Genomic DNA, 12,852 nt, shown 5'->3' on the forward strand with positions numbered 1-12,852 from the left:
CCAGGATAAAGTTCAAACGCTGAAATACATGCATCTGGCTTTTTTTTCCCGAGTGAAATCTAATCCTAATGTTATTTTATAAACCGAGAACACTTCGTGTTTTTTTTTACAGTCACTGGTAAAAGTTTGATTTTCTTGGTTGTCATTGCCTATTCACGGTATTCAAATTTATTTTCTTTTTAGCTTTCCATCCACTGGATACAGGTATTATCGAGTTTTATTAAAATCTTCAATTAAAAATTCACATATTTTGTTTTTAGAATACCAACTCTTTACTAAGAAATGATCACTAACCGTTTTTGGTTTATTGCTTTGCAGAATGCCAGTTCATTTATATAGTTTATATAAAACCTAACTACAAAGTAATGAGAACAGTTCCTATAACCTAGGTACAAAATCACTCATGATTTTATACTTTAAACCTGTGTAAAAAATGAACTGTGGCTTTCTACAATAAAACAATAATTAACTCAACTAAGCAAATTAAGATGCCTGTTCTATAGTGAAATTTAAGAGTTTGGATCATTTCGCTGGTCTATATCAGTATATAGAAATATAGACACACATTTTCCCCTACTGGCATACTGAATTTTCAATAAATAGTGAACTAGCCTAAAAAGTAAATAAAATTAGCTAGAATTGCTGTAAATTTCTCTGTGTCAGGATATGATTCTAGGATAAGAAAGTCAGACTTTTGTCTGTAGTTCATAGAAGTTAAAGTAGAATTTTAGCACAGCTTTTTAAAACACTATAAAAGCAAATGATAATTTCTATATTCTCATGGACATTATTAAAAACTGCTATTAAATGTTAGTATCAGAAAACATAAAGTCATACTTTTTATCAAGAACAGATGAATTACTCTAATTTGGAACCTGTAAGAACACTCAAAGATTTACTTGCCCAATGATGATAGAGAATTTGACACGTACAAATTATCCCTATTCCTGTTCTTTACTCAGTGTATTCTGATGAAACATCTCCCTAATATTTTCTAAAATAATTTATTCACTTGAATGACCAATTTAGATTTTACTGAAGGCTGCACAGAGAAGGTGGAGGGGGCTTTACTCAGAGTCCACAGCACAGCCGTGGTAACTTCACATTTGGAATACTGTCTATTCTAAAGTCATGCGGAATGTCTATCCTTTTCTTGCAAATTGAATGATAATATCGTAAGCTATTAAAAATTAGTGATTTCTCTCTTAGGAGGCGTGAAACCAAAACCTCCTCACCTCCTGATTTTTAAAAATGATTTTATACAAAATATTTTAATGTAAAGCTGTGAAAGTCCACACATTTTTTAAATGTCTGATTTCAAAATGATCTATTCCATTGATTAAATCTTTAGAAAGCAAATCGGGAAACCGCATTTCTGTCTTTGATTTCCACCTAAAGTTTAAGAAATATGCAGAATACCCATACATCTAAACTTAAAATATCTAAATATCCATTAGTTTTAATGCGCTGGAAAATACAGTTGTCCATTGTTGGCAAGTGTAGCAAAAGTTGATGAGAATTAGCTTTCACAGAGTCTGCCTTACAATTCGCTCCAAAGAACACGTCTCATACTACTTAGTTTGGTTAGAGAATTATTCTACAATAACAAAATTAATTGTAAATATATAAGGGCTCAGTATTTAGGAATTTCATAATACGTTTTTTCTTCACGCCCTCTGGTTTCTGTAATCTACATTTAGAGGAGTTTCATAACTAAGTAGGAAATTAGTACTGTTTATGTAAATAGAAAAGCAAGGGAGGTGTAATGAGCCTTCTTCCTTTGAAATAGTTCTAAAATGTTATTTTTAGGCTTTTTCTTCCTCATGGAAGTTTCCCCTTTTGTTATGTGAATAGGAATTTGGCCGTTGATCTTCTCCTGATGACTCCTGACAGCGAACTACAGTTAGTAAAACTCTGTGCTTTCTACCCGGGGTGTATCGAAGAGATAAATGATCTTCATGAGAAGGTATGCTGACGATATTAAGTATTCTACTTTGGAATGCAGTGCTGTGATTTCATTAGCTTTAGGTTTGGTCAAATAGTGATGCACACAGAGAAATGAATATATGGTCCCGTCAGAATCCCCTCATAAATACAACAAAAATTATAACAATAAGGAAGAACGTTTATTGAGTTTCTACTATACGTTTGGAACTGTTCTAAATTTTCACATCTGTTATCTATCTGTTACTTAATTCTCATGAAACCCTGAAAAGCAGGGGATACTGTTCCTAATTTATAAAGAAAGTGAACTCAGAGAAGGTAAGGAACTTTTTTATTTTTTTTTTTGCGGTACGCGGGCCTCTCACTGTTGTGGCCTCTCCCGTTGTGGAGCACAGCCTCCGGACGCGCAGGCTCAGCGGCCATGGCCCACGGCCCAGCCGCTCCGCGGCATATGGGATCCTCCCGGACCGGGGCATGAACCTGTGTCCCCTGCATCGGTAGGCGGACTCTCAACCACTGCGCCACCAGGGAAGCCCGGAACTTTTAACTAGTTAACGGTGGGGTGAGAACTTCAACGTTTGTAACTTCACATCCCAAGCCCTTTCCACTTTGCATCTTAAGGTACATGTATGCTAACTTTAAAAATAGGCAGTTTAAGATCTTTAAAAGAATCAGTGAAGTATAATAAAATTGGCATGCTTATTCTAAAGTGCTTTTTAAAAATGCTCCATTACGAATACAGGAATTTATATACCAAGATTACATACAAAAGCAATCAAAACGTTCAACAATAGGGAGATTGTATTAATTACAGTATATTTTGGCTGTGCCACGTGGCTTGCGGGATCTCAGCTCACCAACCAGGGACTGAACCCGGGCCATGGTAGTGAAAGCCCAGAATCCTAACCACTAGGCCATCAGGGAACTCCCCTAAAAATTATATTTAAATATTAAGTCATATAGCTTTTGGAATTTTAAGATAGGATAAGAATTACAGGAATGATCAACCTACTCTTCTTATCATATTATGTGTCAGAATGAAATTTCAGTGGGAACCATTTGCTAATTCTCTCTACTCTCAGAGCATATAGCAAAGTGAAGAAACTTTTTTCTTTCTAACCAGGCACAGTTCCTAGCACATAGTAGTTGCTCAGTAAATAACTGGCATTCAGTGAATAAAGATGGGGAAACAATATGAAATGTCACATACATGAGAGCTCTTTTAGTTTAGTTTGTTGTAATTTTTTTGAGAGAGTTTGAGGGATCTAAAATACTCAGTTTACTTAAATTTTAAACAACGGAAAATATGAAGCTGTGGAATAAACAAATTGAATAAACCATTTTAGTAACTTACGGGGGTGTAAAAAATAGTGAGAAGGAAATAGAGTGACAAATCTCCAAGGAGAGGAGACAGATGACCTAACTGTGGATGAACCACATCATCTGCGGTCACAGCACAAAATATTTTTTGCGGCGGAAGCTCCGTCTCAGTGGTTGCCAAAAACTAGTAAGACAGCAGTACACTATGCCTGTGTTGCTTAGAAACAAACCAACAAACTTTAACACCTAAACTGCACATATCATGAACAAGTCAGAATTTTATCTAAAATTAATTCATAACTTAAGTTAAAATATTGATTTGAGTTGTTAAGTTACTAATTTATAACTTAATTCCTGTCTACGTTATGGAAGCAGAAAAACTTACATGAAGGTGGAGTAGACTCTCAGTTTTAACAGAAGAAAACATTATTTGAAAAGATTGGGAGTGTTGCTTTTCATTTTACAGTAATGAATTCATAGACTCAGATCTCCACTTTGTGGCATTTCGGAATGTCAAAGCTAAAAACGTTGAGAGCTTGTCCTACTCGAAATAAAGTTGCTTTGTCTCAAGGCCAAGTGAAAGTAAATCACTGTGTAGGGAACACGTAAGCATGCACCTTTTATGTTTTCTACATTTAATGTAGTTTTTGAGACTGGTCAGTATATTTGTTCTAAAGTAACTAATTTCAGCGTTTCCTGCTCAATTACATTTGCAGGTACTAATTCTAGTATCACAATCAGGACAAATTTACTTCCACCTCTTTGGGGTTTTTTTTTTTTTTTTTTGTAGCTTTTTTTTTTTTTTTTTTTTTTTTTTGCGATATGCGGGCCTCTCACTGTTGTGGCCTCTCCCATTGCGGAGCACAGGCTCCGGACGCGCAGGCTCAGCGGCCATGGCTCACGGGCCCAGCCGTTCCGCAGCATGTGGGATCTTCCCGGACCGGGGCACGAACCCGCGTCCCCTGCATCGGCAGGCGGACTCTCAACCACTGCGCCACCAGGGAAGCCCTACTTTCACCTCTTTTATTAGGTATTTGTGTGATTAAAACTACTGACTCATTAGGTAATACCCTATTTATTGTTATTAGATCTTAAAGATATTCCCATAAGTGTATGCTTTTAGTACAAATTGTTTCATTTACATCTGTTCTCAGCAACTTTAATAAGGAGGCATATTGGAAACATTTAGCACTTAATACTATTGCTTTTATCCCTATAAATTTTAGTAACAGTGTCATCAAACCAATTATTTTCTAGTGCAAGCTACCCACAGTAGAAGAATGTATGCAATTAGCTGAGACAGCCCATGCTGATGGCAATATATTTGAAACTATAAAGTATTACTTGTTAAGTCAAGAACCTGAGAAAGCCCTTCCTATTGGTATTGACTTCATCAAAGGTACGTGTTCAGTTGGTAGTATAGTTTAAAATCTACTCTTTTATTTGGTATTTTCATTCATATCGATAAAAAGGCTTAAAACCAAGCACTAGCTGTCCTGAATTTAAAGAGGAAAGAGACTGCTGCGTGTTTGGTATCGGGACCTGATTGTGATCTAGAAAATAAAGAAGTAGATAGCGTTGACCAGAAAAGAATCCATTACATAAGTTAAAAATTGGATGAACAAGGTTTAATCCTATTATTTAGAGAATCTTTTATTTGGTTTTATTTTGCCAGGATCCATCAGTAGTTCCAAGTGGACTTTGGATACCATTTACCCCGTTCTTGACCTACTGAGTTATGTTCGTACTGAAAAATTACTCCTTCATACATGTACTGAGTGAGTACTTTTTCTCCAAAATGCGTAACTGAGCTTACGTAATGTTTCGGAATGGCTGTATTGTTTTTTTGTTTTTTTTTAATTAATTTATTTTTGGCTGCGTTGGGTCTTTCTCGCTGCGCGCGGGCTTTCTCTAGTTGGCGGCGAGCGCAGGCTACTCTTCGTTGCGGTGCGTGGGCTTCTCATTGCAGTGGCTTCTCTTGTAGCGGAGCACGGGCTGTAGGTGCAGGGGCTTCAGTAGTTGTGGCACGCGGTTTCAGCAGTTGTGGCACACAGGCTTAGTTCCTCCGCGGCATGTGGGATCTTCCTGGACCAGGGATCGAACCCATGTCCCCTGCATTGGCAGGTGAATTCTTAACCACTGTGCCACCAGGGAAGGTCCCGGCTGTATTGTTTTTGGTGTTCAGATCAGGAAATAAGATCATCTTGGACAGATAGGTGCATGTGTAGAAAAATTACATTTTAATTTGTGTTATCCTTAAGTAAAAATACAGAGGTCAGTTTGAAACAAATAGTAAACCTTAGTGGCCCCGTTTCCTAATACCTAGTATGTTATGTGTATGTACACACAGACACACACATACACGCCTGGTTCAAATAGGGCCAATTCGGAGCTTTGGGGTGGTTCTGGACCTCATGTCCTCGGTGGTCTGTCTAGCGGTCATATCTCTTAAATCTCCGTGTGTGCAAAGCATACTAGGTTGGGGAAAGAAGTGAAAATGCTAGAAATTAAAAAATAGACACTATCCTTGAATTCAAGTATCATTTAAGGACATTGTTATCCATGTAACTAAAATCCCGAGACCACATATATTTATACTAGAGGCTTTGGGCTATTTTTGTGGCAATGCTGTGTGGAAAAGATGGTGCAGAGCCTGTGAAACTTTGGCAAACTTCCCCAGCTGGGTGTGCAGGAGGTGTTCTCTGCCGTCCCCTGCAGTCTGTACAGTATGCCAGGAATCCGTCAGTCCGACCCAGTGCATCACTCGGGGAGAAATTACATGAAGGAAGAGAGAAAAACAAGAAGGCAGAGTTAAATATTACTTAAAGACTTTTCTTTCAAAATACAATTTATGTTATTGTGTACGTGTCTGAATAGGAGTTAGCTGATGAATAAAACATCTTCAAGTTTAGAAAATTTTCTAAGCATATTTTGCTATAAATGTCACCCATCCAAATATAGAGCCACAAGTAGAATAACTGTATATGAGAGCAATGTTCTTACCTCAAGTTACGGAATCTTTCAAAATAAATATATTCTCTTTTAGAGCTCGAAATGAACTGCTGATACTATGTGGGTACGTTGGTGCTTTGCTGGCTATCAGAAGACAGTACCAAAGCATCGTCCCGGCACTTTATGAGTACACGAGGTAAGAGCAGGTTCTCTTCTACTGTGAAATTAGAGAAGTACCTTTCACTGAGATGGTTAGTGTCTAAGTGCATCATAGAAGCAACGAATACATTTTGCACTCATCCATGTATTTATTTACTAAGCATGTGCTTCATAATAAAGCAGCAGTAAACGATATGAATTAGCAGTGAACTGGGGTGTAAATAATAGAAATCCTAATTCTAGCTTAAACACTAAGGGTTCCTGGTCTTACGTCAAGACACTCGAGGTAGGCATTCTCAGGCAGATTCCATCAAGGATCTGGATTCTTCGCTGCTTTCAACTCCGACATTCTTGGCTTCCTTCCTCTTGCCTGAGTGACCCAAGGTTACCAGGTAGTTCCCAGCCCTCTGGGTATTAGGTCTACATTCGAAGCAGAAGGAGTGGTAAGGGTGAAAGGATGGAGACCACAGAGGGCAGGACCCTTGGATTCAGGAAGGAAAGTCTTCCTTAGGGCTGTGCATCTGCAACCCACTGGCCAGGACGGTGTAACCCTACTTTCAAAAGAAGATGAAAAACTGTGTCTTTTAGCTTTCCCATCTCTACAGTACAAAAGTGCGAAGCATATTGTATTCAGGTATAACCTACCTGCCAAACTCCTGTGTTTTCTCACAGCTTGCTGACCATCGGCCATTGCGCTTAAAGCTTGTCGTACTCGAAAATAAAATCCATTGCCCCTGGGGGGAGGTCTGGTGTAGCTGTGGGCCTGACCAGGGGGCAGCAGACATTCCTGCTGTCAGGGCGCTCAAGGAGAGATCTACGCAGGCAGCATGACCACAATTCGAAAGCAACTTTTAACAATATTTAGAAAATATATTGTAAGAACACTGGGATGTATCACATGGAATTAATATTATTTAATGAGCTATGTTCAGCTCTGTATGACTTTGGTAATGAAAAAGAGAAAATGGTCCCTTGAAAACATATCACCAATGCAAGGAAGGCATTTTATTCCTAAGGCAGGAGAGACTTGCGACAGTGTGGCTGGGTTAGAAACGTGTTATCCCAGAGAGAGGAACGTGAGCTCCGGGACCTGCCTGTACTCTGTCCCTCAGAACCCACCCTCTCACCTCTGTGCAGACGACTCACCCTTCTGTAGGCAGGTACAGCGCCTGGCTGGATGCCCCGCAGCTCGCTAACCTCAGTGCGCTCAGAATTAAAGCCATCTTCCTTCTCACATCTATTCCTCCTGGGTTCGCTCTTTCTTCTGATGATGTCATTATACTTCTGTCGTCCAGAATTAAACGCTCAGGTTCAGGGTTAGGTGTTCTTCCTCGCTGTCAACATCCAATTATGCAGTAAGTTCCCACACCCGCACGTTTCTCATTCTCTGGGACCCGCACTTACCGTCTTCACTAACTGTCCCCTGTGGTAGCCCTTCCTCTAGTCACCCTACCCCCGCTCCTCCTGTCACCCCTACAACAGTTGCATTAGCCTCCCTGATGGTGAGACTCCCCACTAGTGAACAGATAACATTTTAGATCCTTAGTCTTACTTTGAAATTCCACAGAAGTCACATTCCATCCTTATCACCCACTGTGTCCTTCTACGTGTTCTCTGCTCCAGCCAGAGTGAAACCCTTGTGATTCCCCGTGTACACATGTAAGCTTTTCTCTGGTATTTTCACAGTGCTCTGTCCACCTAGTTACCTGGGTTTTTCTCCTCACTCTTTAACAGTGCTCTATCTACAGTAGATCATCAAAACCTACTGGGCAGACAAAGTACTACCAAGTGCAGAACTGTAGACAGGGAAACCATATGATTTAAAGAATTTGTTTTGGAGCCAAGCTACATTATCAATAAAAAATTTTTAAGTCAATAATTTGAGGTTGAAAAAAAAACAAGCTACCAACTGATTTGAGATAATATTACTGAAATGTTAGGGGTATGTGTGTGGGGGGAGTGTGTTTATATATTTTTTCTCACCAATTCTGATCATGTCCCAGCAGAATGATGACAAACCAGCAAGAGTTAACCACAAGATATAAAGTATAGAAATGCTTACTTTTAGTCTTATATCACCTGTAAGGTCTTATGTTCTTTTTCTTTTTATCTCCTAAACAGCTTTTACTTTTAAATTTCAACCAACTAGTTCCTTGAAAAACATACTGAGTTTGTAACTTATGGAAACTAGGACTAGTAATTCCTTACCTACAGCCTCATAATTAACAACATTGTATCTGTTTTCCAGTTTTCTATACACAGATGTGATGGATCACTGCTGTCACTGTCTCACTGCTTTTTTTCACACATCCTTGTCTTTAAAGAATTGAAATCAGCATTTCCATTGCTTTCCGCTAATTGACATTCTTTTCTTACTGTTCCACTTGCTTTCTAAGAGTCGTTTTTAATACGGAGACACACTGGACCGCACCGTAGCTGGCCATGGCTGTTACTCAGCAATACCCGGCCTGTCATCCAACCAATATTTATTGGATATCTTTGACCTGCCAGGGACTTGCACGCACACACACCCCCCTACATGTATATATTTACATATACACATAGATTTGTGAACAACAGTTGTTAAATCTGAAATTGCAGTTATTTAAAGTTCATTTGCTCTTTTGCTGTCTTTGTCTTGGATGGTAGATGTTAATGTCTTTTTCACATGTTTCAGTCAGCTATTGAAACGTCGGAAGGTGTCAGTGCCTATAAAAATCGAACACCTTTCTGAGGAATTGGATGCGTGGAGAGCTTGCTCACGATCCATCAACCGGTGAGTGAAGCTGATATAAAAATTGGGATACAGAAGGTATCACTTAATATTACAGACAGACTTATTGACAGTTTGGTTGTCTCATTATTTATCTTGGCAGGATAATGAATCTTGTGTCGTTGAGCCTATATTCAGTAATAATTTACAACGCTCTTTCCTGCCTTTTTTAAGTCCTTCATTTTACTATACTTTGAGTCTAAAGTTGATTTGCCATGTTTCATAAAGGAGAACTAAATAATCATCAGGGACTGTTTTCTAATCTAAACCTTAACAACCCTGTGATTCTGCAAAACTAAAAATGGAATATCTGTTGAAAATACAGATCATCAGAAGAAGCTCCACATACACCCCCTTCTGATTCACAAAGAATGGTTTATGCAACTTTACTGAAGAGACTAAAAGAAGAACCGCTCAGAGGAATTATTGGACCAGATTATGTGACCGGGTCAAACCTACCGAGTCATTCTGATATTCACATCTCTTGTTTTACAGGATTAAAAATCCAGGTACAGCATGATGTCAGGCATAAATTGTGCATGTTCATCATTTTTATGTGTTTCATTATTTTTTGAAATGTGATCTTAAAATAAGCACAACCTGAATAAAAGTAGGTACCTATAAAGAGACCTGAGGCCCAGTGAGAAAGTATTGCCCTCAATGCTTCCATATTTGGTATAAATGTTTTCTCTCTCCTTGAAATAAATTCAGAGACATAGTCATGGTACTGTTATCATAAAAGCAATTCATATAATAGATATACTTAGTAACAAATGTTTTAAAATACATATAGATCATATCCTTAGGGAAATTAAATAAGAAAGACAAAGCAATAGTCAACACAGTTACAAATTATTATATCTCAGTAGATTAAATTTAACTTTATAGTCTCCATTTGTATTTTATAAACACAAAGAAAGCAATTAACAACTGTTAGATGTATAATATATCATTGATATATTATGCACATTCTTACATTGACTTACGGAACTTTTCAGCAGTTAAAAATTACGGGGATCAGTCATGAGGGATGGCTAATTCCCAAGGAATGGTCCCTCATGCCCAATCAAAGTAATGATGGTGAACGATGCCAGAGCCTCCCAGTGTGACCCAGGGGTGCCATTATCTCCAGAAAATAGAGGAGCCTTCATCATCCCAGAGCCAGGACCGGTTGTAGGTGTCCCCAAGAAGTAAACCAAGCTGAATCCCCGTGAAATGCTAATGGAGACCAGGTGGGACTAAAAGAACGCCACCTCTTGGGCACATTCACATTTTACTAAGTGGACTCTTGTATTTCTAATGTAACGTAGCTAATTACATTTCTAACACTGACATGCCAGGTCAATGGAGAAAGGTACGTGGGGGGATAATCACTCCAATTAAATATCTTGCTGCTCATGTAAACTCTATCTATAGCTTGACTTGACACCAGAAACAAACTAAGTCTTCAGACACAGCAATATATTCCAAACCACAGACAGAACACTTAGTTGTATATGTGCTTATCCACTTATGTTCAGAGATAAAGAACCAAAGCAGTAAATTCAAGAACTTATGATTAAGAGCAAAAACCATTATGCAGTTTTCAGAATACATTTTCAGTGCCACTCACTGCCCTGCATGTACTTCTAGTGGACACTTTCCTGTTTCTTTCTCCTCTTCAGGACTTTTTCTCCATCTGAGACAGACAGATGACCTACTCCACAGGCTAACCTCTCTGCACTCACACACACATTAGGAAAGGATCTATTCATTATCTTACATACACTAGGGCGCAAATGACTTATTCAGAGGTGCGGGAGGGGGGCTACCCTCCTAGGATATTTCTGTTCCTGCAGAAAATCAGTGTGTTCTGCTTAAAACTAAAATTTCAAGTCCCTGTGAATAGGAAGCTGCCTACTTCATATAATAGATTTCCTAATATCTAGAAATAATTTACTAACAACAAGCTGTTATCATTTGAAATCATGATAAAAAACCTGATAACTTTAGAAAGTAATGAAGAAAGTAAGTTTTTATTCCATTCTGTGTTTGTAAAATCATGCTTTTCCTTCTAAGAGCTGGGAGATACACATTGAAAGGTTTTTTTGGATTTGTTCTTCAGAACTACCCTTGACATACAAAATAGCTGATATAACTAAATTATAGATATGCTAGTAAATCACAGGGTTGACAGGACTTTGAATTATATATACACATATATAGCAGTGTATTTTTCATCTTCTGGAGAGCAGGTTGAATTTCTGGCTTAAATAATTTTCCCAGTTGTATTGATGTAGGCTGTATGATTAAAAGAGTGAAGTATATTAAAGTCTATTATTAGGCATATATGCCTTTATAAATGTTAACTTTGTAGTAATTAATAGGTTAGCAATACCTATTGCCACTGACAGCGCCACTGTAATTAACGAATTCAAATTATAAAACTAAATTCTATTTTGAAAGACATCAGGGCATAATGTTAAGATATTTTAAAATGTTTCTCTATTTGGTGGCAATTCAAATAATCTAATTTTTCTCTTATTTATAAATTTCCTATCAGTGTTGCTTAAATATCACCAGTGCTTTTTATCTGTGTGAGTCTGTTTCTGGAAGTTTAAAAACATATTGCAAATTCATAATCTCATCTTCTCTTCCCTTAACTGTCACTGTGCAGGGCCCTGTATTTTTCCTTGAAGATGGGAAATCCACCATCTCCTTGAATGACGCTCTGATGTGGGCAAAGGTGAACCCATTCTCACCTTTGGGGACTGGAATACGACTCAACCCATTTTGACAGAAGGTTTTTCTCACACTTAATTGTTTTTTTAAAGACCTTTTTCCGGTTAGTATTACCTTTAACCTTTGTTGTCCAAGAGCCAAAGGTCTGGAGGAGGAGGTGGGAAGTGGGGACTCACAGTTGATTTTATTCGTTAACTTCAACAAATAAAATATTTATATAATTTCAAGGAAAAATAGGTGTCTCCTTATTTGGGAGGAAGGTAATATTTAAATTATGAAGGACTGACAAATCTAAAAGAGCATATCAACTTTTCACAAAGCACGAAAGGTACCAAATATTCTGTTGTTGAAACACTGAAACATAAAATAGTGCAACACCTGGAATCGTGCTTGACGTGCAGTAGGCGCTTAGAGTGTTTGGGTGACTGAATATCTTGAAGTGTCAAAATGTAAGGTGTGTACAACTGATCTTCAAGTTAACAAACACTGGTATTGTCCTCTATAAAATGTATAGTAAACCACTAGTTTTAGCTCATATTTAATCGAAGTTTTCAGTTATAAGTTTAATATATATCAATAAATGGGTACGCAAAGTACTTTTGAGTTTTATTTTTTTAAAGAGAAAACATTCCCAAGTTCTGTAGCTGAAACTCAAATGTCTAATTATAAAGGAATAGGCTATATATAAGCATGAAAAAAATTGGAGGCGAAAAACACAAAATGCAGTGAAATCTATGTGAAAATTTGCATTTGATGATAATTCACTATTTAAAAAGATATTTGGTATTTATGAATATTAATTTTGATTAATGTATTTAATAGTCACATAATCGCTAATCAAGTTACATTATAATATAGTTATAATAAACAATTTATTTGATGAAAATTAGTTTCAAATAAATTTCTGTAAGTAAATAGGATGTTAGTTGAAATTTGGGATATATTATGTAAATTCAAGTTTTAAAAATATTTATTAAAATAGT

The 12,852-nt window shown here is 37.5% G+C and overlaps 1 protein-coding gene across 9 annotated transcripts in view; it reads left to right on the forward strand.

Annotated features, from left to right (window-relative positions):
• The window catches only part of WDR17 (WD repeat domain 17), a 79,441-nt gene extending 67,009 nt beyond the window's left edge, over positions 1–12,432 (forward strand). For 7 of the 9 annotated variants that reach the window (XM_060001328.1, XM_060001327.1, XM_060001322.1 and 4 more), the window contains 8 exons: positions 184–204; positions 1,855–1,966; positions 4,522–4,663; positions 4,940–5,042; positions 6,311–6,412; positions 9,053–9,151; positions 9,474–9,657; positions 11,805–12,432. In XM_060001328.1, coding sequence (XP_059857311.1) covers positions 184–204; positions 1,855–1,966; positions 4,522–4,663; positions 4,940–5,042; positions 6,311–6,412; positions 9,053–9,151; positions 9,474–9,657; positions 11,805–11,924 — 883 coding nt within the window. In that variant the 3' untranslated portion in view covers positions 11,925–12,432. Of the gene's footprint in view, positions 1–183; positions 205–1,854; positions 1,967–4,521; positions 4,664–4,939; positions 5,043–6,310; positions 6,413–9,052; positions 9,152–9,473; positions 9,658–11,804 lie in introns of those variants that run through there. The other 2 variants (XR_009517896.1, XM_060001326.1) reach the window with 2 other exon arrangements.
• The last annotated feature ends 420 nt before the right edge of the window (positions 12,433–12,852 follow it).

Source organism: Delphinus delphis, chromosome 21, assembly GCF_949987515.2.
Source record: "Delphinus delphis chromosome 21, mDelDel1.2, whole genome shotgun sequence".
In the NCBI taxonomy this organism is placed as follows: domain Eukaryota; kingdom Metazoa; phylum Chordata; class Mammalia; order Artiodactyla; family Delphinidae; genus Delphinus; species Delphinus delphis.